Raw genomic sequence first — 25041 nt, forward strand, 5'->3', positions numbered from 1 at the left:
AGGTTGTTTTACTTGATTTATTTTGCTGCCTGAAAGAGTTATTTTTTTTGGCATGGAAGTGACAGCTTCTGTCTTGTCGGTACCTTCTCGGGAACATAGTACATATCACTGATAAGCAAATTACAGCCATAAAAGTTTTCCTGGCAGAACACAACTTCTGAGGTCAGGGGGAAAAGGAGGATAAACATCATTGTTTATCTCATCAGTTTATATTCATCTCAGGTTCACTTTAAATGTTTAGCAGCTGTGACATTTAAAAGTAATTATAATTTACATTCCCAGACACTCACCGCCACGTCCAAACCCAACGCGTTTCCAACCTGCTCACACTCCTCAGCGTGTCCATTGCAGAAGCAGCTTCCGCGGATGATGAGGTCATAAATAGCATAGTGAGCAAATCTCTGAGGCTTCTCCAAGTCTCCCGGTAAAACCTGGCAGGGGCATTCCTGCCTCTTCAGGAGCTGGAGTCGTAGGTTGGTGATCTTCAGCAAGTCTTGTGCCTGCAGACTGTAGGGGTCCTCGATCCGGTTTGCTGGTGTGATGGCACGAAATATCACCTGAAGAAGAAGGAGGAAGGATTGTTCTACAGCAGAGGTGTCAAAACTCAAATGCAAAATAGGTTGAAGTTGAACGTTCGGAGCAAGTCAGGGGCCAACCTCAATGTTTAGTGGCCACCTCCCTCCCTTATAAAGGTCCCTGGTGTCTAAATCCCCCCCCCCCCCCATACAGTTCCCTGATGTCAAGTGGCTCTCCTCCCTCCCCTTAAAGAGACACTGAAGCGAAAAAAAATTATGATATAATGATTTGTTTGTGTAGCAAAAAGCTAAGAAAAAAACACATTAGCAGCAGAGACACAAGTCTAATGGTGTTTCCAGTAAAGGAAGAGCTAAGAAACTTCAGTTGTTATCTATGCAAATTAGCCATTGAGCTCCACGACTTTCAAAGTCGCAGAGAACTCTGCCAGACACTTGAGATAATAAGCTTTAAAAAACAATGTTTCTTTTTTTCCCTCTGCAGGGAAGATTTTACAGAGCAGGCTAGTGAACTTTTGAACCCATTTAGAATGCTGAGTAGTGTCTAAACTGCAAATATTAGAGAATGATGCAATGTTATAAAAACCACTATATAACCGAAAATAAAAATATTAGAATATTTTCTTTGCAACTAAAATTCTAGTAATTATCTGTATTATCAGGGCCGGTTCATGGGGCCCTGTGGCAAACTTCATCGTTGGCCCCATACACACACACACCCCATTGCCCCGCTGCTCCCCGGGGCCCTGCTGCAAGTATTTTAGTAGCCATAATTACCTTATCCCCGTCGGGTGAGCGAGCGGGCAGCGGCTACACTCGGAGACATGCTGTCTCCCTCCTTCTGTATGACCCGGTGCGTCATGTGTAAACACACGCCGGGTCATAGAGTGGGAGGGAGACAGCATGTCTCCGAGTGTAGCCGCTGCACGCCCGTCCGCTCGCTTACCCGACAGGGATAAGATAATTATGGCTGCTAAAATACTTGCAGCAGGGCCCCGGGGAGCAGAGCGAGCGGGGAGAGGGGGTTGGGGGGGAGAAAACATAGCAGGGTCGGCGCTGCTGGGGCCCAAGCAGAGGTCGGGGCCCCGGGGCAAATGCCCCTTTTGCCTCTATGGTAGCACCAGCCCTGCGTATTATACAACCAATTAATTACAGTATATCATACATTTTTTTTTTTTCGCTTCAGTGTCTCTTTAACAGTACCCTGGTGTCTAGTGGTTTTCCTTCACACCTCTAAATGGTTCCCTGGTCTCTAGTGACTCCTCCTCCTTCCCCTATACAATTCCCTGGTGTCTACAGCTTTCCTTCTCCTTCATTTATATGGCTTCCCTGGTGATCTATGGCTTCCCCTCCAATATAGCTTTCCTGGTGGTCTTGAGTGGGCCAAACATAATGCAAAGTGGGGAAACCACTTGTGGGCCAAATTTGAGTTTGACATGTATGTTCTAAAACCACCCAGCACTGACACTATTCTCATGGGAACTCAAGTACTTACAGTTAAATGTGCAGTACTGGAGGGAAAAAAACAAAGACAAACGGGAGCCCAAATGGTGCAGTATGTCACAAGTATTGGGTATAAAAAAGTACTTTATAGAAGGGTACTCACAAAGGTGGGTTGCAAAGGGGGCAACCGACCACTTCAGGCAGGTGGAGTGTTTTAAACCTCACTCCACTCAGGTCTACCAGCAGTCCTGGACTAGGTTGATCTCTTAGCAAAAAAACCTGCGCCCCTTGGATAGGTGTGCAAGGCTCCCCTCCCAGAAGGGTGGGGGGAGTAAGGTACAGTAGAGGGTAAAGAGGCGCCCAATGTATATAAAACACTTTAAAATCAATAAAAATGAAAAAAGAGGTGGCTTACCTCACAGACGACAAACTCACTTTAAGTAAGGAAGTTTAATTGAATATTAAGCACAGGCAACGCGTTTTGGGGCACCCCGAATGCGGCTTACAGACTGCTAGGGCTTTTTTATTTGGCCTGAGGAAGTGGGCATAGTCCCACGAAACGCGTTGCCTGTGCTTAATATTCAATTAAACTTCCTTACTTAAAGTGAGTTTGTCATCTATGAGGTAAGCCACTTCATCCTTTTTTCATTTTTATTGATTTTAAAGTGTTTTATATACATTGGGCGCCTCTTTACCCTCTACTTAAAGTAAAATCCCCCAAGACCAGACCTAAATCAGTAAAAAAAAATACTAAGCAACACTTTATTGTCAGGTGTGGGTTTCGTATGTAGTCCTGAGGAATGCACTGATAGTGGGGATTAGACTAAAGTCATGTGCAATTACAACAACCTAAAAAGGCAAGAGCAAGTGGTCTATTAGTGTATGAATACGGTACTCTCCAAACTGTTACACTCCCCTCTGTGCTCATTACTATAGAACAGAAAGATTGACCTTATTTCAGAAATATAAATTCCTAAGTAATAAATAAATGCATAAAACTCCAGTTCAGGCACAAATGTCTACTTGGACTCGTTTTGGGCGCTCATTTTTCGTCTATGTTGGAGCTACCCAATAAGCTAATGTCACATTTTTAAAGTCCGGTGGATAAACTTCAATCAATTATGAACCCCAGAATTTGCGAGGAAGAAAAGGCAGAGATCACCAGGAGCGCCAATATGCTGTAGTGTTTAACACAATAGGAAATAAAATTACACACAAATTCTACTTAAAAAAACAGTGTTTGCTAAACAACAACCACAATAACAAGCAAATCTAGTTTCAGATTGCCCAGCAAGCTCATGGTGAACCAGAACTCCTAGGAGAGTGTAAAGGGCTAAAAATTACCAAAAAGCCTACTTTCTAAAAATGCTTTGCAAAACAGAAATCTGCTTTCTTGAAACAGAAGGTATTTGCAATTACTCAGGTTGGAGTGAGCATATGAGGTTTCCCAAAATGCATCACTGCAAATTGTCTCTTTGTTGTACCTGTAAGCTAAACACGCCTCCAGAACTGCTGGAATGCAATGATGTGTCAGCTTGTTAATATTACAGAGCCACACTAATCCAACATGCATACAGACTGTTTTGAACATGCTGATCCTCATCAGTTTTAGGCATGGATTAATATGGATCTATGGGTAGGACTTGAAACACACAGAGTTACAGATTGACCAGCAAGCTCATGATCAATTTGTTAATATTACAGAACGACACTAATCCAAAATGCACGTTGGGTTAATGTGGCTCTGTAATACTAACAAGATGACACATCATTGCATTCCAGCTATTCTGGAGGTGTGTTTAGCTTTCAGGGACAACAAGAGGGTATTTTTGGCATATTCAGCAGTGATGCATTGTGGGAGACATCATATGCTCACTCCAACCTGAATAATCGCAAATACCTTCTGTTTTAAGAAGGCACATTTCTGTTTTGCATATTGATTTTAGTAAGAAGGCAAATTTCCGTTTTTCATATTTTAGGGCTGTTTGCTCATTTTTAGCTCTTTACACACTGAGAGCAGGTGGAGAATTTGATCTTCATGTGGATCTGTTAATGGATCCTTTTGGAACTATGTCGATCACTCTCCAATCAAAAACAAGAACCAATGGATGTTTGTCACAGGAAGGTAGCTCCTGTCTAGGGGAAAACACTGGAGTGAATGGGAGGAGGTACCCCCCAAAATAAGTGGTATTATAAAGTCGATTGTATATATCATATAATCAATTTTATCTCGCGTGAGGAATAGGGTATCAAAAATGACAATTTTATTGGACACTAAAAAGATCACACATTTCATGGGTCTTATGGGTCATTTCATTTATGCAGATTTACAGCAAAGACCATCATTTTGGTAAGTATTTGGTCATTTTAATTGAGGTCCACTACTTAATTGAAACTGGGACTACAATATTGTGTTGGTGATAATTCATTAACTTTTGTATTTATTTTAAATCACACCTGAACTAATCAGGGCATACAGGCTCCTCCTTTGAGGACAAGGAGATTAGACCCCATAATACACACAGGTCCATATGCAATTCACTTTTTCTCCTCAGTTATCTCCTAGGAGATCATTTTTATACTATCTTTAAAATAACTTTTAAGCATTTTACAGTTGAAAAGGTACCCAAAAGTTGGTGAAAAATGTACTATGAACATTATTTTTTTTATTTTCTTGCTTGCTTGTTGATTAAAAGGCCTTTTATGACAAGGTGTGAAAATATCACCTAGGAGAAAATTCAGGAGAAAAAGTGAATTGCATATGGGCCACATTGTCATATCTGTTTTAACAATTTGTGGTTATTTTTGGTGTCCTTTAATTTAGCGTAACCAGATAGTTCTAAAATGTTGCTACGTTTTTTTTTACTATTGGAACCACTACAATGTTTATGGAAACAAAAAAACAACCTCATGAAAGGGTTACCTGGTACCTCAGTCACGTCCATTTGAACAGGGCGCCTAGAAAAAGGGCACCTGGTGTAGCCCATATATGCCAAGTTCGTCTACAAAGGGAACCTGGTGTAGCCCATATATGCCAAGTTTATCTACAAAGGGCGCCTGGTGTTGCCCATATGCCAAATTCGGATACAAAGGGCACCTGGTGTAGCCCATAAGCTACAGAGGGCAGCAAGTGTAGCCTATATGCCAAATTCTGCTACAAAGGGCACCTGGTATAGCCAATATGCCAAAATCGGCTACAAAGGGCACCTGGTGTAGCCCATATGCCAAATTCGGATACAAAGGGCGCCTGCTGTAGCCCATATGCCAAACTCGGCTACAAAGGGCACCTGGTGTAGCCGATAAGCTACAGAGGGCAGCCAGTGTAGCCCATATGCCAAATTCGGCTACAAAGGGTGCCTGGTGTAGCCAAAAAAGCTAGTTTTAGTTTATAAAAAGGATGCTGTTATATGCAAAATTTGTTGGGCTATAAAAGGGCTCTAGATGTAGCTGAAAAAAGTGATTACTATGACTGAACTTCTCCGTACTCTCACACAGAACCCTCCCCTGATGGTGCCTAACACTAAGACCCCCTGGTGGTGCCTAATCCTAACCCCTCCCCCCCCCCCCCCTTGGTGGTGCCAAACCCTAACTCCCTTGGTGATGCCTAACCCTAGCCCGTTCCTGATGGTGCCTAACCCTAGGACCCCCTGGTGGTGCCCAGGGCCGGATTTGTACTTTTTACCGCCCAAGGCCAACTATATCGTCTGTATGGTTGTTAGCTCTGTGTGCCCCAATGAGAATTCAACTTACTTTCCATCATTGGTGTCACAGACAATAGCTATTTTAGTAATGTGTGTATAGATTATATGTTATGTTTTGAACTTTTATGGTATGCTTGCCATCTCGTTGACGATACACCCAATGTGTCACCATGAGAGTTAGGCTGATGTGTACCTGCAGGATAGAGCTTACATATCTTGCAGGGACAGCACAAGTACAGGACAGAGAGTTCAAAGGTTAAAGCTGTCCTTGTAGATAGGGATGGCTGCATAGAACAGCATTACTGCCACTCACTGAGCCGCCCCTAAACTTCTGGTGCCCTAGGCCATGGCCTATGTGGCCTTGCCAGAAATCCGGCCCTGGTGGTGCCTAACCCTGAGACCCCCTGGTAATTACTATGACCTAACTTCTCCCTACTCTCACACATAACCCTCCCCTGGTGGTACCTAACACCCTTCCAGTGGTGCCTAACTCTAAGACCCCCTGGTGATTACTATGACCTAACTTCTCCCTACTCTCACACAGAACCCTCCCTGGTGGTGCCTAACCCTAAGACCCCCCCCCCCCCCCTGGTGGTGACTGACCCAAGACCCCCCCTCCCCCAGTGATTACTATGACCTAACTTCTCCCTACTCTCACACAGAACCCTCCCCTGGTGGTGCCTAACCCTAAGAGCCCCCCTTGGTGGTTCCTAACCCTAACCTCCTCTTGGTGGTGCCTAACCCTAAGACGCCGCCTGATGGTGCCTAACCCTAAGACCCCCCTGGTGATGCCTAAGCTATAGGACTCCCCCTGGTGATTACTATGCCCTAACCTCTCCCTACTCTCACACAGAACCCTCCCCTGGTGGTGCCTTACCCTAAGACCCTCCCCCAAAGCAGTGCCTAACTCTAAGACCCCCCCCCCCGCTTGTGATGCCTAACCTAACCCCCCCTGCAACCCCAAATCAAAAATATCGGCTATAAAAGAGTGCCCTTTTGTAGCAGAATCAAAAACCTTGTAGCCGAAAACCTTGTAGCCAAGAACCTTGTAGCCGAATCAAAAATATGGGCTACAAAGGGGTGCCCTTTTGTAGCAGAATCAAAAACCTTGTAGTCGAATTAAAAATATGGGCTACAAAGCGGTGTCCTTTTGTAGCAGAATCAAAAACCTTGTTGGCGAAAACCTTGTAACCGAATCAAAAATATGGTCTACAAAGGGGCACCCTACTGTAGCAGAATCAAAAACCTTGTAGCCAAATAAGAAATATGGGCTACAAAGGGGTGCTCTTTTGTAGCAGAATCAAAAACCTTGTGGTCGAAAACCTTGTAGCCGGAAAAAAAAAATATGGGCTACAAAGGCTCTCTTTTGTAGCAGAATCAAGAACCTTGTAGCAGAATGAAAAATACGGGTAACAATGGGGAGCCCTTTTGTAGCCAAATTGAAAACCTTGTAGCCTGAAAAAACCTCGGGTGCCCTTTTCACCACCTTGAAGCCCATATTTGCAGAAATAACATTGAAGTCTATGGAGGTGCCCTTTTAATACAGATAACTCAGGCACCCTTTTCAACTGATTCCCCTCAGTCAAAATGGAGTTCCTCTTTAAAATGTTATGAAACTGACATAACATTCAATAGAAACATGTTTTCCTATTTTTTATTCCTCATATAGTTATCATATTTGCTTTTGTGCACAAGTACTTTCCTCTGTTTACAAGGTTCAAGTTCCTAAAGTACAGTTAAAATGCTCTGAAAGCTGCCATTGCATTTATTGTATAGCTGCTGTATTTATATATTATAAAGTATCTAGTGACCATTTCTCTCCTTTTTTAGCTTCTGTGAAACATGCAGCTGAGATAAAGCACTGTCAGGAACATTTACTGATTGTGGTTGAGAAGGAAACATAAACAAAAGACAAAGTAAAGGCTGGTTCACACAGATGTTTTGCTGGCATTAAACACTGTGTTTTAAAACTAACGTTTTAAGGGATCTACTGCCTTCCCATTGCAAGTGAATGGGAGCGTTTAGTACAAGCTTTTGCAGGTTTTCATGAAAGCCTGGCAGTTGATGCCGGCGTCTCGTCTCAAAAGCAACATGCAGCTTCTAGAAGGCATTTGAAAGCCAGAAAAAGCCACTGAAAGCCCATAAAAGCTCAGCCATTTCCCTATACTTCTTGCGAAAGCTCAGAAAATGCAACACTTTCCTAAAAGCCATTAAAAGCCCTCAAAAGCCATTAAAAAGCTTAGCTGTTAAAGGCTAGTATTCTTGAAAAAAACAACACAGCGTTTGAACGAGACACTGAGCAGAAGCTCAGCAGAGGTCGTGTGAACTAGCCCTAATCACTTTCTCAGAAGAAGAAAGTACTCTGTTTAACTGTTTGAATGCCATCCTACTCCAATTTTTTTTTAATAGTAGTTCTTATGCTGTAATTATTCAATAAGGCTTGTACACATGTGCAAATATTCTAGCCAACTACAGTATTGTCCAAACTTAGTCTGTAAGATGATAGTTGGGTGTGTGTACAAATGTGTGGCAAATGACTAGACGAGGGACTGATAACAAGCAGGTTGCCAGACCCAACTGGCGGATCAATGCACACTACTGTTGGGCTGATATAATGCAGTTGGCCACGTGTGTACAAGTCATTTGAATGTATGAGTTGGTTCTTTAGTTGGTTGGGGCAACAGGTTGTCATGCGGTTGGTAATGTCCGACATGTGTATGAGTCTTTGGAGCAGAGAAGAAATGCTGAGCTTCATACCACTTTAAATTCCTTAGCAGTATCTTACCTCTCCTCGAGTACAGGGCCAGGCATTTGAATACCTGGAAGTGCAAAATGCTCCTTCCTCAAACATATCATCCGGCAAACCAAAGGTGGCTGTGCAGTTAGTTGCAAAGTATTTATAAGGCCGCCAGGTCTTGCCATAGTCACTGGATCTCTCCAGCACCATAGCTGCTGGTCGCGGAGATTTGAAGACCATGATAACGTGGGTCAAGTAGAACTCCGTCTCAAAGTCCATTCTGATTTCCTCTCGGAGGACACCCTGCGCGGACTGCCACCAAGTAGCGGGACTGGAAAACACATCGTCCGTCATGTGAGCAGGAAGATGAGAATTTTCTGGCTGGTTGAAGCTACACTTTGTACACTGGGGCTGGCCGCAGGAAACCGGAGATTTGTGGAACAAATGCCCCTCTGGATAAAAGCAGTATAGTTCACTAAGGTTCTTCCCACAGGTGCTGAGAGTAAGGGGCATCCGGCCAGTAGCCAGGTTCCCAACCGGCGGGTTACACGAGTGACCATCGCAGCGATGCAACTTGGCTGAATCTATAACAAGGAGAATAAAAATGTATAACTTAGAGGTGAATACGAATACACAATTCTATATATGCGATTTATTAGGCTAAATGGTAAGGATAATGGAATTCACAAAGGAAATGGCCTATTTGTCAGCCTGATAGGTTATCTTAACCTAATGGTTGACAGCCTTCAACTTGTACTGGTTACTAACTGGTAACCGGTCCTCAGCAATCCTCGAAACTAGCTGGCGGTGGGGGATCGGAGGATCGATGAGGACCGGCACGAGCCGGTCACAAGGATGTTGGCTGTGGTGCAGGCGCAGTAGAGCCTGCAATATTTACCTTCCCCAGCTCCAGCACAGTAACGGCTTCCTGATTGAGCTCAGGTGAAATTAGCCGAGCCCGATCGGATCCGCTCTACTTCGCAGGCGGTAGTCACTTGCGCAGTAGAGCGGACCCGATCGGGTTCGGCTATTTTTGCCTGGGCCCAATCAGAAAGCTGCTACTGCGTCTGTGCTAGATCGCGGTAGGTAAATATTTACCTCTCCATTGTTCGGGGCTTGCCAGAGCTGGAACCGAGGGACAGAGGAGGACGGGGGATTAGGATCCAGAGGATTTCCCTTCCCGAGGTAAGTGGTATTAACAGAATCTCTGTAAATGGTCTCTCTGTCTAATTCAGAATTACTGACATAAATTATTTTTTGCATGATATTTGAATTTTTCAAGTTTCACCTGTACCTTACCACACAACCAGGAATCTACAAGTATTAGAAGGCTCTCGATCAAAAGAGCTTACAATATCTTTATGGAGGGAAAAAACGTTATAAAAGACAAATACTGGACTGTACTGCAGACTTCTTAGGGTAACCCTGCGTCATGGAGCGAGGCGATGCCAGCTGGCACTATAAGCCTGGCACCCATAAAGGAGGGGCAGACAGACCCCCAATAATTCATAAAATGCTGACGGCTGGCATTGCTGCCTTATCTCTTTTGGAGCTGCTGTTGCATACACTGATTCACGGCCGGCCGCGGCCGAAACTGACTATTCTCCAATAATCATCCGGCATCCTGTCTAATAACCCCCGGGATAAACCAGTGTACAGACCTGCTCTGTTAACCGTATGCTGGCCACTCATCTGAAACACGCAGACCTGCTGAAAGCTTATCATGTAAAAGTTTACTGTTCATAATTTTATTATGGATTTATATAGTACTGACATTTTTCAAAGCGCTTTACAGGGTAGATTTGGCTATTCACATCATTATATATCCTTCAAAGGCACTCAAGCTTTAATTTCTACCATAGTTATAATTTGCTATAGTTTTTAAAGTGTACCCGAGGCGACATGTGACATGATGAGATAAACGTGTGTATGTACATTACCAAACATATTAATAAGCAGGCTGTTTTTCTTGTTTTATTTTTCTGCCTGAAATACAGTAGTTAATTTCTAGGCATGGAAGTGACAGGAATATAGTAAACCTCACATATAAGCAAATTACAGCCATAAAAGTTTTCCTGGCAGAATACAAATTCTGAGAGCAGAAGAAAGATATAAAAAGGTCAATAGTTCATGTATTTTAAGTCTGGGACACTTAATAGGCTTCCACTGATTAGAGACAGTAAAACATTCAACCTACTATGTGAAAGAGAACACTGGGATACTTAAAAAAAGTTATTTTAGGAGTAGGAAGATAAATAGAATTGTTTATCTCATCAGTTTATTTTCACCTCGGGTTCACTTTATGGGAACTTGAAGTGAGAGGTAGGTATACAGTATAGAAACTGCCATATTTATTTCCATTTAAATAAACAGTATTCAACCTGAATAAATTGTTTGTAACTATTCAGTACTGTACATAGCAAACGTTATTTATTGCTTGTGTACACAACAAAAAAAGTGTGTTAAATAAAGTTAAGTAGCAATGTGGTGTTCAATGTTAACTGTAATGCTTAAAGGGAACCTGAGACGACTGCAGTCTCTGGTTCCATACTTGCCTGTGGCTTCGTCCAGCCTCCTTGAGGCTGCTAGTTTCCTCGCCGTCTCCCGGGCTGCTCCTTTCCCCTGCTAGATGGCCTGATACTCTGGCCGAGTCGCACTTCGACACCCATGTGTGGCCATGTGGGACAAAGTGTGACTCGGCCAAAGTACTGGGCCTTCCAAAGGGGGACAATAGCGGCCCAGGGAGAAGGCAATGGACTAAGCAGCCTCAAGGGGGCTGGAGGAAGCCCCAGGTAAGTATGGAAGCTGAGACTGCTGTCGTCCCTTGTACACTTTAAAGGGAACCTGAGATGGGCGATTACCAATAAAATATACATACCTGGGTCTTCCTCCAACCCCCCTCCGGCCTGATTGTTCCCACGGCATCCTCTTCTCCCTCTCTGTTCGCCCGCAATTGGCCTGAGAAAATCCTCCAACTGCACATGTGCGGCCCGGCCATGCGTGCGCTCCTGGCGATGCGATCGAGACATGGGATCGGGCCTGGCTGGGCTGCGCATGCGCCAACTAGCCTCGACTGACGGATTGCCAGTTGTGGGCGAACGGAGAGTTAGAAGAGGATGCCGTGGGATTGATCAGGCCGAAGGGGCTGGAGGGTGCCCCAGGTATGTATATTTTATTGGTAATTGGCCATCTCAGGTACACTTTAAATTAAACCTGTAAGGGAAAAACAGCTTGGGAGGGGGGAAGCCTCTGGATTGTAACGAGGCTTCCCTGCCTCCCTCTGCTAGCCCAATCCAGTGCTGGCAGCCTGGAAGAGAAGATGACCACAATATTTACATTTGAGCTGCTCTCCGATCGGGCTCCGGGTGGACATAGTCAAGCCCGATCGGGTCCACTCTACTGCACAGGTGCAGACAGTTCGTCTGCGCAGTTGAGTGGACCCACTCAGGATCAGCTATTTTCACCAGACCCCGAGCGGAGAGACGCTACTGAGGACGCGCACAGGTCGACAAGCGCCAACAGGAAGATCTTCGGGAGGTCTCAGCACTGGATCCCCTCTGCTGCAGGGGACAGGGGGAGCCACTTTAGGATCCAGAGGCTTCCCCCTCCCAAAGTATTCCCCAGCAGCTCTTTTTCCCTTACATGTTTACTTTAACAGATAATGATGATGGCATGAGATATTAATAGACGTACAGAAATGTTAAATTCATATTTCAAAAAATCCATATTAAAAAGATATTCATATTAAAAAACTCGATGGATGTATGTCTTTTTTCAACCAAAATAACTATGTAACTATGTAATCAAAAGTTAATTATTGAGCGAAATGTATTTCAATCAAACATATTCGCCATGAATGATCATGCTACGGACCGGTCTAGATCAGACGCAATACTGGCAGTTTTCTAACTAACCTGAAGGGTCATCAAGACTGTATATTTTTCAAGCCTGCTTATATCCTACAGAACTGGTGCAAACCTGAGTGCACCCTATAAAAATAATATTGGCCAAAATTCACTAAAGGCAGTTCGGGGAAAACTTTTAGTTTGGTAAAATATCGCATTCGGTATTTTACACTTTTTTTTTCCAAATTCACTAAAGATTTCCCACACTTTGCCTGATTTACTGAATGCGTAAATCTTTATGAATTGCAATTTCTTGAAGTTTCTTAGGGTATTTACTGCATATGGCAGTAATTCTAATTTTCTGTGCGGTGATAGGTTTAGTGAATTGGAATTTGAGGTGATCGGTAAAATCATCCGTTTTCAGCAGTACCAAATGCAGTAATGCTTACTGAATTGACACACGGCAAAGTCAGCAGAATGCTACCGTCGGACTTCTGCAGCAACATAAGTCATGTAAGTCAATGGGCCTGTGGGGGCGTGCAGAAGGGACGGTGCACTTCACTGCAGGGTCATATGAATGTAGTTTTTGGTGGTGCTTGCCTCAGGTGTGAAACTTGTCTAAAGTGTACCTGAAACAAATTAAATGAAATTAAAGGGAACTTGAGACGAGAAGCGTCTCAGGTTCCATAATTACCATGGGCTTCCTTAAAGAGAACCCGAGGTGGATCTTCGAGGGGCAGATACCCCCACCGCCGTGCTATAACCCTACGAGTTTAGCAACAAGATTTGTCGCTAACTCGGAGGTAAACGCAGGGGAGAGGAATTCCCTGTTTAAAACGCCTGCCAGGGGAGTTCCTACAGGGTTTACAGAGCTGCCATTGGGCAGCTCTCTCTTCTTGGCCGCGCCCCTTGCCGCTCCCCCACCTCCCTGCACGCTATGAAAGACACACAGTCTCTCAGCGCAGCGTCATGACCCAGGGGTCATGCAAGTGATAGTGAACCATTGCAGCCCACAGGAGCAGCGGGGAGCGGCGGTTTTTGCGGCTACCTGATCCGCTCAGGTAGACTACTTTTTTTATTTTTGGAGCCCACCTTGGGCTCATTTTAAGCCACCTGAAGGCCGCTCGTCCCTCGCCATCTCCCTGGATGGCTCCTGTCCCCCGCAGTTCAGCACGAAAGCCTGGCCGAGTTGCACTTCATTGCGCAGGCGCTGCCTGGCCAGGTGGGTTTCCCTGTCGCAGTCCCATCCCTGTGAGCCCAAGCGCAGAACGCTCCCAGCTGCAGAAGTGCCAGGCTGCCCATGCGCAACAAATCGTGACTCTGCCAGGCTTTCAGGCTAAATTGCGGGGTTCATGCAGCCACCCAGGGAGACGGCGAGGGATGAGCGGCCTTAAAGAGAAACTCCAACCTAGAATTGAACTTTATCCCAATCAATAGCTGATACCCCCTTTTACATGAGAAATATAATGCTTTTCACAAACAGACCATCAGGGGGCGCTGTATGACTGATTTTGTGCTGAAACCCCTCCCACAAGAAGCTCTGGGACCTGGGCAAACTGCCACAATGTAACAATGTTCACAGATAGGAAATAGCTGTTTACAGCTGTCTGTAACAGCCAGAACAGCTAGGAGCAGCTACATAACCTGCCCACAGTAAAAATGTCACCATGTAATAAATGTCAGAATGTAAATCGGGGAGAGGAAAGATTTTACAATGAGCAAACACTGACTAAATCATTTATACATAATTATGGTAAAAATGAAGCAATTTTTTTACTACATTATTTTCACTGGAGTTCCTCTTTAAGGGGCTTAAGGAATCCCCAGGTAAGTATGGTACCTGAGACACTTTTCGTATCAGGTACACTTTAAAGCAATAGGTACACTTTAAAGCTCCTATCCTCCACTGGCCGTCACAGTATATATGTTAATTTGCACCCGGCCACACGAGCGCCCCTATCGCGTTCTGTGCCTGCATTAGACTGAACACTGAGTGGATAGGATGAGTCAATCCCCAGTTCTGTGGCTGGCGGCTGGTTTTCATTAAAACAGATGATCAGTTTTTTATCCCAGTGCAGTTATAACAGAAAATCAGTCCGAGGCTTCGATATGCAATCCAAACATCTGTGAGTCTGTGAAAGCGCCAGGTTCCTGTCATCTAGACGAATAAAAGATGAAAGTCCCATGGCGGCTGGCGGACGACCCTGTGATCAGGAGAATGTTACCTCGAGACTGTTCTTTTTTTGTTGGTCACCATGCATAACCTACGTACGCCTGCCTAAAGTCCAACTTTAAAACTGCATTCATTTCCTGGATAGAGTGGATAAAAATTAGAACTGAACCCCTTTTGGGTTCTACTGCTGTTCCCCTCACTTTTTGTGCCTTAGACCTCTTTGCGAACGTATATGTAAAAATAGCGCTTGAAAATGTTAACGCACGGTAAAGTCATAATTCCGTTTTGTGTGCCAGATGTCGTAAAATATCAGTAATGTTACCGATATTCTACGATCACCCAGGGAAGGTTCTAGGCTAAATTGCACCCAGGGCGAGGGTGTGAAAATTGCACCCCCACCCCCATGGACTTGTGAACCCTTACTCTTTAGGGACAGTCACACAGCCACAGGTCACAAGTAGATGTCTACTTACTAGTGACCAGCCGCTTATCCAGGAGGAAGCAGGGACCAGGAAAATTCACAGGTGAAGAGAGCCCAGAAAGCTGACTCCTCCATGGGCGCCGCGCACTGACAGCCTGCAGTACCGCTACAGCAATCAGGTGTCATCACACGGTGGTGACATGATGATGACTTGACATTTGACGCAGGCAGCCCTGGAGGAGTCATGGAAGGTGATTACGCTGGTAAACTTCTTTCTTCATTCATTTGGTTGCACCGCGCATCACCAACTCCCTAGCGGTTATGTCCTTCTGTCTGCAGACCCACCTTCTTCTACTTGCCGGTCTGCGCCCAGGAAGGTGCCCTGACTGCAGTGCCCAAGAAACTGCCCTGCTATCGCCTATCGTAACCTAACTCTCACATTAACCCTCTCCTACCTATGCCTAACAATAACCCCCCACACTGCTAATTGAAACCTCTAATTTGGTCTGCCGATAAGTGCCACTGCTACCACCACTGAATACTGAGCGGCATAATTAAACAGTGGTCCTATGTAGTTATTCTCTATGGTTCTCTGTAAAATGTATTAGCTACAGGCTCACTAAAACTATACAACAGCGGTTCTGGATGTGCAGCCTTGATATCAAGGGCATAAAGAGATGATTTGCATATTTCTGAGTGATGCATCATGGGAAACTCCAGTTGCTCACTTACAACTGAATTATGGCAAATACCTTCTGTTTTAAGAAGGCAAAATTACATTTAGCATTGCTTTTTAATCAAGTGCTTTTTGATCTACTTAAGCCCTTTATACCTTCCACGTGGTTCTGGCTCACCATGAGCTGGGTATTCCTTAGTGTTGGTCCAAGCCCTATCCCATAGAGCCATATCAATTCATACCATGCACTAATGAGGACCAATAAGTCCAAAACATACTGTACGTATCTTGGATTGGCTCTGTAAACCACTATACAGCAGTGGTTGTGGATGTGCAACCTTGCTTTTAAGGGCATAAAGAGATGATACATGTTCAGGGAGGGGAGGGTGTCTTTATTATTTTTCATATGTTGTGATGATTTTTGTCTTTTGTACCCCTGACAAAGACCAATTCGGGTAAAACATGTTGAGTTTAGACACGTCACCGTACATATAGTGCACCCCCTCTATATTTCACTGATATGTTTCATTTATGGCAGTACTTTATCTGTAGGTGCAATTGAATGAAGCCACCAGCAGAGCTTCCTGTTGCATGTGTGCTCATTAATATTTTTGACCGGATGGTTCCACTGTTTGGTTGAACCACAGACGCATGAACTCTGATCTTTATATTTATACTGGGGTAGTGCAGTGAGGATTAGTTTCTGAAACCATACAGAATCGTCCAACCACACAGGTCGAGCAGAGGGTGAGCTACAATCAAAGGTGTGTGTATGTGTGTGTGTGTGTGTGGGGGGGAAATGCCTCTTATACTACACCTGTGTCAACCCCAGTTTGTCAGAGCTATTGGCATCCTGCTTTCCTCGTGTATATATGTTTTAGTCTTTATAAGCCCTGGAACCCACTAGCAGCACTATTCTAAGCTTTTTGTAAGCACTTGTGATTTGAAAAGCTCTTGCTAATGTAATGCCGTGGGTGTGATCCCACTTGAGGGATGTGATTTTTTAAAAATACCTTATAGCATTGCATTAGCAAGAGCTTTTCAAATCACTAGCACTTAGAAAAGTGCTGCTAGTGGGTCCCAGGCCTAATAGACTCTTTAGGCCCCTATAGTGCGTTCTGTCCCTTGGACCTCATGTGACATGCTTTAGTAAAGTCCCAGCTATAGGTTCAGTCATCTGGCTAAGCCACTTCTGAAGATCGACATTCTTTAGATGCATATGATAATGGATGCAATGCAGTACATTTTGTGTATTGCATGTCAATACTTTTTTGCAGTACATGCACTGAAATTCCCTAGGTTCTGATTTTGGCAGATGTCTAAGGGCTCAAAAGCACTAGAAGTCTTTTCTAAGCGTTAATGATTTGAAAAGCTCTTGCTAATGCAATGCTATGGGGGATTTTTCTAAAATCACATTGCTCAAGTGGGATCACACGCATAGCATTACATAAGCAAGAGGCCAAGAGCTTTTCAAATCAAACGCGCTTAGAAATGGCTTAGTAACATACTACTAGAGGGTTCAGGGCCTAACAGATGCTGATGCAAGGTATCGGTATTTGGGCACCAGGGGCGATTAGTTGGGTGCACGATGCACCCAATACTAGCTATCCAGTCATCTACTATGTAGGGAACAAGCTGATCCCATCGGCTATTAGTAGCCAATTGGCTACTAGTACTACCGTACATCGTATGTTTGGGTGCTGGGGGTTTGAGTTAAGCATTAGGAGGGGACATTACTGTTAAGCATTAGGAGAGTACATTGGTGTTAGGTATTAGGAGAAGGGAGGGGGGAGCCAGGTAAGTCTATAGTAAAATATTGGTAATATTACATTTTAACTATTGGCATCACTAGGAGCCCAATACAAGAACTCGCAATGCTGAAGTAGGTACTCAACCCTCTTTTTATAAAAAATTGGGAGGTATGAGAAGATATTGGTTATGTCTGCTGTAAAAAGGGCTGGGTTACACTGACTCAGTCGCTATCAGCTGTAACACAAGGCACAACTGGATGCGCAGTGCATGTAAATTATTTTCCATGTTTTTTTATGGGTCAGTTTCCATCTATGCATTATAACTTACAGCTTTTTCATAACATACAGCCTGCAGCATTTTTGTGTGCGTTGTGCATCCAATACGCATAAAAACGGATGCCAATGTACAGCAACTGAAAGAGATTGCAAAAAGCTACTGATCACTTTAAAGAGACACTGAAGCGGAAAAAAAATATTATGATATAATAAATTGGTATTGTACTACGGATAATTAATAGAAGACTAGTAACAAAGAAAATATTCTCATATTTTTATTTTCAGTTATATAGTGGTTTTTTATAACATTGCATCATTCTCTAATATTTGCAGTTTACACACTACTCCAGCATTCTAAATGATTTTACAGAGCAGCGTACTGAACTTTTGAACCCTTCTCTGCAGAGAAAAAGAAAATAGAGTGACTGATAGTTGAGATAACAAGCTTCAGAAGACAGAGCTCTCTGCGACTTTGAAAGTCGTGGAGCTCAATGGCTTTTTTGTATAGATAACAACTGGAGTTTCTTAACTCTTCCTGTACTGGAAACAATATTAAACTTATGTCTCTGTACTACACATACAAATGATTATATCATAATTTTTTTTTTGCTTCAGTGTCTCTTTAAATGCATCAGTTGTTATCAGTTGCCAGTGTGAACCCAACATTTCACTGTAGATTTTTTTTTAACTGGAGTGTTCCTTTAAGACCCATTTCCACTGACGTTAATTTGCAGTGTTTCTCCACATGCGAATTTGGAAGGGGGAAATGCAGCATATTGAAATCAAAGTCTGGTGTCCGATTCGCATGTGGGGGGAGAAAAATCAGACGGCATACGGCATTTTTGCAAAACACACATACAAATCCCTGTAGCCATGCATGGCACGGCTATAGGGGTTAGGATGTGTCTCGCATGATCGCATCACAGCTTTGCCGGCATCACGTCTAGCAAGACACATAACACACGTGCACAGTGGAAACGGGCCCATCAGACTGATTCAGTTGTGTTGCATAGCAACGATCAATATCGATATGATGCAATGATATTGCTATTAACAACAATAACATTTCTATAGCGCTTTTCTCCCATAGGACTCAAAGCGCTTAGGCTCTCTCAGATTCGGTAATTGGAAGTAGGATGAAGTGTTAACACAACAAAATTATATTTCTGCAAATGCCAAACTGCACAGGTGGGTTTTCAGTCTGGATTTACACATGTCCAGAGATGGAGCTGTCCTGATCTGCTGAGGTAGGGAGTTCCATAATGTAGGAGTGGCATGACAGAAGGCTCTGGGACCAAAAGTTGTCATGTGGACTCTGGTACGGTGACCATACGTCCCGCTTTACCCGGGACGCGTCCCGCCTTTGGGGGGCGCTGTCCCAGGCTGCTTTCAGCAGCGGGACGTCCCGGCCTCGGGACTCTGGTCACCGTACATGAACTAGCCGCAGCGTCTCATAGACGCTGTGCTAGTTCATTCCCCGCAGCCCCGCTCCAGCAGCCTGCATTGTCCTCCGGCAGGCACAGGCAGAGCGGGGCTACGGGAAGATGGCGTCCGGAGGCGGAGCCCTATACTGGAGACTGTGTCTCCAGTACAGGGCTCCGCCTCCGGACGCCATCTTGCCGTAGCCCCGCTCTGCCTGTGAGAGGAGAGCGGGAGATTGAAGGAGGATCGTCCGGAGGAGCTGCACACACCAGAGGCCGGCTGCGTGAGGGGACCTGTCTTATGTCAGGTGAGTACATGCTTTTTTTTTTTCAGGTAAAATGTGCCCCCATTGCGTATTTGTGCTGACATGTTTGCCCCCATTGCGTATTTGTGCTGACATGTTTGCCCCCATTGCGTTTTTGTGCTGACATGTTTGCCCCCATTGCGTATTTGTGCTGACATGTTTGCCCCCATTGCGTATTTGTGCTGACATGTTTGCCCCCATTGCGTATTTGTGCTGACATGTTTGCCCCCATTGCGTATTTGTGCTGACATGTTTGCCCCCATTGCGTATTTGTGCTGACATGTTTGCCCCCATTGCGTTTAATTTGTGCTGACATGTTTGCCCCCATTGCGTTTAATTTGTGCTGACATGTTTGCCCCCATTGCGTTTAATTTGTGCGGACATGTTTGCCCCCATTGCGTTTTTGTACTGACATGTTTGCCCCCATTGCGTATTTGTGCTGACATGTTTGCCCCCATTGCGTATTTGTGCTGACATGTTTGCCCCCATTGCGTTTAATTTGTGCTGACATGTTTGCCCCCATTGCGTTTAATTTGTGCTGGCATGTTTGCCCCCATTGCGTTTTTGTACTGACATGTTTGCCCCCATTGCGTTTTTGTACTGACATGTTTGCCCCCATTGCGTTTAATTTGTGCTGACATGTTTGCCCCCATTGCGTTTAATTTGTGCTGACATGTTTGCTCCCATTGCAATTAATTTGTGCTGACATGTTTGCCCCCATTGCATTTTTGTACTGACATGTTTGCCCCCATTGCGTTTTTGTACTGACATGTTTGCCCCCCTTGCGTTTTTGTGCTGACATGTTGCCCTTCAATGCGTTTATTTTGTACTGACATGTTTGCCCGCAGTGCGTTTATTTTGTACTGACATGTTTGTCCGCAATGCGTTTATTTTGTACTGACATGTTTGCCCGCAATGCGTTTATTTTGTACTGACATGTTTGCCCGCAATGCGTTTATTTTGTACTGACATGTTTGCCCGCAATGTGTTTATTTTGTACTGACATGTTTGCCTGCAATGCGTTTATTTTGTGCTGACATGTTTGCCCGCAATGCGTATATTTTGTGCTGACATGTTTGCCCCCATTGCGTTCATTTTGTGCTGAAATGTTGCCCGCAATGCGTTTATTTTGTGCTGACATGTTTGCCCCCATTGCGTTCATTTTGTGCTGATATATTGCCCGCAATGCGTTTATTTTTGTGCTGACATGTTGCCTGCAATACGTTTATTTTGTGCTGACATGTTGCCCATTGCGTTTATTTTGTGGTGTCCGGGGTAAGTGTTGCTGCATTAATTATTTAATGGTCATAGTTGGCTATGTTTGCTGCTTTGGGGTTACGGTATACTATTAAATAGCATCACACAGTTTCTGCACACCCATGATGCGAACCCTCGTTTGACCACATCATGGCGTAAACACTGCTTTCTTATGCCTCGTTGTTACATCATTAGGCTTAGCTCCGCCCATAGAATGTCATGGCCACGCCCATTTTTCGGCACGGCACCACGTTGGTTAGCGCAGCAGTCCCCCATTTTTGGGCCCCCGCCGCCACCCTGTCCCAGGTTGAGCCTACAAAAATCTGGTCACTCTGGGTATGACAAGATGATTGGAGCCTGTGTATCTGAGATTGCAGGGAGTGCTACGTAGCTGATGCATTTCTTTCAAGTATCCAGGGCCCAGATTATGAAGTGACTTAAATGTCAGTAGGCCGATTTTGAATAGAATCCTCCATTCTATAGGTAGCCAGTGAAGGGAGTGCAGGACTGGCATTATGTGTCAGTGACGGGGTTGGTTGGTTAACAGTCTGGCAGCAGTATTCTGTATCAGCTGTAGGCGGTACAAGGACTTTTTTGGATGGCCGATGTAGAGAGCATTACAATAGACCAGTCGGGATGTAATGAATGCATGAACTAAGGTTGGGAGATCTTCTGGGGGGATGAGGTGCTTGATTTTTGCAATGTTCTTCAGTTGAAAATAGGATGATTTCACCACAGCAGAGATGTGGGTTCTGAAGTTTAGATCCCCATCAGAATCAGAATCATTTATTTCGCCAAGTACAACGGTGGATTGTACCCGGAATTATTTTTGGCACATACAGGGTCGGTGATGGTACAGTAAACATACATTAAGCATTACACAAAGTTGAGCAATTACAGTAAGCATACATTAAGCATTACACAAAGTTAAGCATTTTGCAAGACATACATTACATAGAACACATTGAAGAAGAAAGACCAGAGGGGTCTGACCAAGAGCTATGTCGAACGGAGCTGCCTGCCACAATCTGAGCGGCGCTCACTACTCTGCAGCACTCCAGACCCCCCCATATAATGAGAGATAGAAACATAGTCCCCTCGTCCCCATGGTTGTGAAAAACAGTCCTCAACTCCTTGACAGTTCTTGGCCCTACAGACTCCCAATGCCTTGCTTGCAAATTTAGCCCCTGGCTTACGGGCCCCCTTTAAAGCAGATGGTTCAGATGTCTGGCAGGGGGCATAGATTTAAAGGGGCTGATGGTGATGTTTGCTGTTGAATGACTTGGTGGTGTGATACCGGCAAGACCTTTGCTTCCCTGGCCGCAGTGGTGGAGTTGTGTGATACAGGCATAACCCTGCTTCCGTTGCCACAGTGGTCAAGTGGTGTGTGGGCGCAGGCCGGACTTTGCTAGCCTGGCTGCGTTGTAGGATGAGCTACAGGCAGGACCTTGCTTCCACTGGTGGTGCAGCAGTGTGTTGTGCTGCCATCGATGGCGGCAGCGGCAGGGAGTCAGCTTTAGTGACCTGAGCAGATGTGACCCGGCAAGGGTAACAGCGGCAGCCTGGTCCTCCATGGCTGCGATAGTGGAGCGGCTCCCAATCCAGTATCCTGTGTCGCAAAGGCAGCGGCGGCTCACGTGGCAGGAGTAGCAGCAGCAGCCGGGTCCTCCATGGCTGCGAAAGTGGAGCGGCTCCCAGTCCTGTTAGCTAGGCATCATGGGTTACTGGCAGCGGCGGCTCACGTGGCGTCATTTACTGGAGAGTGGAGCAGGAGGCGGGCAGGCTGCGTGCATGGAGGTCTCCGGCCAACCACGTGGGTGACGGCCCGATCTTAAAACGAGCGGATTCTCGTGACCGCTGCCGCTCCGGTGACCGGCGCCTGGCCTGCCTGTATCCCCAGGAGGAGATTAATCCATCCCGGCAAGAAAATCGGGTGAATCACGAGGGAGAAGGGGGAAAGAAAATGGAGAGCCGGAGCCCTGTGTGCCACGGCGTCCTGCTACAGCGCCATCAATTAGAACTCCTAGGCTACGCACATGCTCAGAGCTGTGTAGATCTGTGCCTCTTATTCCCAGTGGTGAAGACTGCAAGTTAAGTTGTTTTGTTGTCATGTGCTGCCCTCCGATCAGAAGGACTTCAGTTTTGTCTGCGTTTAGTCTCAGCCAGTTGTCACTCATCCATTGCTGTAGTTCCGCTAAGTAGGCGTTTATAGTTAGAGTTGGGTCTGTCACACCTGGCTTGAAGGAAAAATATAGTTGGGTGTCGTCAGCATAGCAGTGGTAAGTCAGGTTGTGGTTTTGGATTTGTTTTCTAAGCGGTAACATGTAAAATGTGAAGAGCAGGGGAGAAAGGATTGAGCCCTGGGGCATCCCATACTTAAGTGGTACAGAGGTGGACAAGAAGGGCCCCATAGACACTTTTTGGGGCCCTTGCTATTGGGTTTTCTCACTGATTGCAGTGAGTCCCATTGCAGCAATGCCAGAGGCGTATCTACAGGGGTGCAGGTATGGCATGTGCCATGGGTGCCACTGGGAGCACTGCTCTGTAGCATCCCTGGAGCTCTCCATACAGATTCTAGTTTTTACCCAGGGGACATTCTGCTCCCTGGTTACATCTTTCGGGGGGACAAGCTGCCTAACTTATTACTGACCTATTGAGATAATCCATTCTTACAGGCCGTGCTTCACCTCAACTTGGGCACAACAAACTCAACTGAGACTAAATATTTGGAGGGTGCCCCCGTTTCCACCGAGGGTGGATTTCAGTGTTTGCCATAGACACCGGTTTCCCTAGCGCCTCTGAGTAACGCACAGCATGCTGTGCTTTAACAGGGCAACGTACGCACTTGCAATGGAAGTGAGGCATACTTTCATTGTACTGTATGCCTCACTGTATGGTTATACTGCAGTAGTCCTGCGTGGTGTGTCATTTTGGATAGATTGCATTGTGATGCCTTCACATTGAATCCGTTGCATTGCAAAGATATGCCTATTGTCTGTTCACATTGGATGCGTTGCATCGGTTCCCGCCGGAGTAACCTACAGCGTACTGTGAATTTACCGAGCAACGTGCCCATTTAGGCCTCATTCACACCTAAAATCGAAAACGCAAACGCAAGTGTTTTGCGTTTTTGTGCACTTTTTTCCCCCTCCCAGTGCTCTACTGCGTGCTGCGTTTCTGGTAAAAGCCCTTTTCCAGATCGTTTTTTGTAATTCACTCCCTGACGCAAGTCAGAAAGTGAACTCTTTGACCCGGAAAAGAATACAAAGTATTTATTCCAAAAAACGTGACCGCAATCGCCACATAAAGAGGTTTTGTGAGCGTTAAGTGCTCTTCCTATACCTTCCATTATAGCAAAAACACCCTAGCACGAACCGCGCTGATAAGAACCTTCTCACAGAGATTCATTGTAAAAGCATTTTGTGGGCAGTTTTAAAAATCGCCTGCACTTGAAAAAAGGCGAAAATGCCCCTAGTGTGAACGAGCCCTCACAGCGGCATGAAGCAAACTTACATGCCCAGTGTGAACGTACCATAGAAATATTGCATTGCGTACCATAGAAATATCATTGCATTGCGTACCATAGAAATATCATTGCATTGCGTACCATAGAAATATCATTGCATTGCGATGGGATGCAATCATAAGAGACCATTGCGATGGAATGCTGTGGATTCAGTGTGAAAGGACCTGGAGGCTGTAGTCATACTTGTCTATCAGTTTTCTGTGTGTGTTATTTTGCATGTGTTTTCTGGACACAAAATGTGTGTTTGCATTTAGTAAACTACCTGCGTTTTATCCACAGAAGCTAATGTTATTGATAGGGAAAATACACATAGAGCTGCACTGCTGACAGTTTTCTTTCGGCATGTGAAAAACGCATTGAAGTGAGAACTAACCCATTGATTAACTTTGGTTTGCAGTTTTCCTATGCAGAAAACAGACAAAAAAAAAAGACAAGTGTGAATACAACCCTGAGGGAAAACCTAGTTTTATGTTTCTAAGGAAGGGATCACACTGGTCTGTCAGTTGTTTTCCTGCATGCGTTTTCTGCACACTATGGGCTTGATTCACTAAGACAAATAACATGCCTTATCTGAGTTAACACGCCTTATCAGAGATAATGCGCCTTATCAGAGTAGCATAGCGAGCGCTACGAACCCGCAGGGGCTCAGGGCAGGACAAGTGGCTTGCCAATTAGCAGGCATAAGTTCGTAGTGCTCGCTATGCTACTCTGATAAGGCGTGTTAACTTTGATAAGGCGTGTTATCTCTGATAAGTCGTGTTATTTGTCTTTGTAAGTGAATCCAGCCCCATGTGTGCTAGTATTTGAGAAAATTCACATGTTTTTTCACAGAAGCTAATTGATGTGAAAAATTCACAAAGTGCTGCACAGCAGACAAGAGTTAACCCTGCCATACTTCCTAAGGCTGCTTCAGGCGAACATCTGAATCAGCCGTTGGCTTTCGGTGGCATTTCCCGACACGCTGCGGTTTTCATCC

At 45.0% G+C, this 25041-nt stretch overlaps 1 protein-coding gene across 1 annotated transcript in view; it reads right to left on the bottom strand.

The window, feature by feature from the left end:
* Positions 1-25041, bottom strand: part of LOC137532503 (netrin-4-like) — an 84625-nt gene that overhangs the window by 56090 nt on the left and 3494 nt on the right. The window contains exons 2-3 of the mRNA XM_068253072.1: positions 8463-8998; positions 291-557 (exon numbers count right to left, since the gene is read on the bottom strand). Of these exons, the coding sequence (XP_068109173.1) occupies positions 291-557; positions 8463-8998 (803 nt within the window). The remainder of the gene's footprint in view (positions 1-290; positions 558-8462; positions 8999-25041) is intronic.

The sequence above is a fragment of the Hyperolius riggenbachi genome, chromosome 9 (genome assembly GCF_040937935.1).
Source record: "Hyperolius riggenbachi isolate aHypRig1 chromosome 9, aHypRig1.pri, whole genome shotgun sequence".
In the NCBI taxonomy this organism is placed as follows: Eukaryota; Metazoa; Chordata; class Amphibia; order Anura; family Hyperoliidae; genus Hyperolius; species Hyperolius riggenbachi.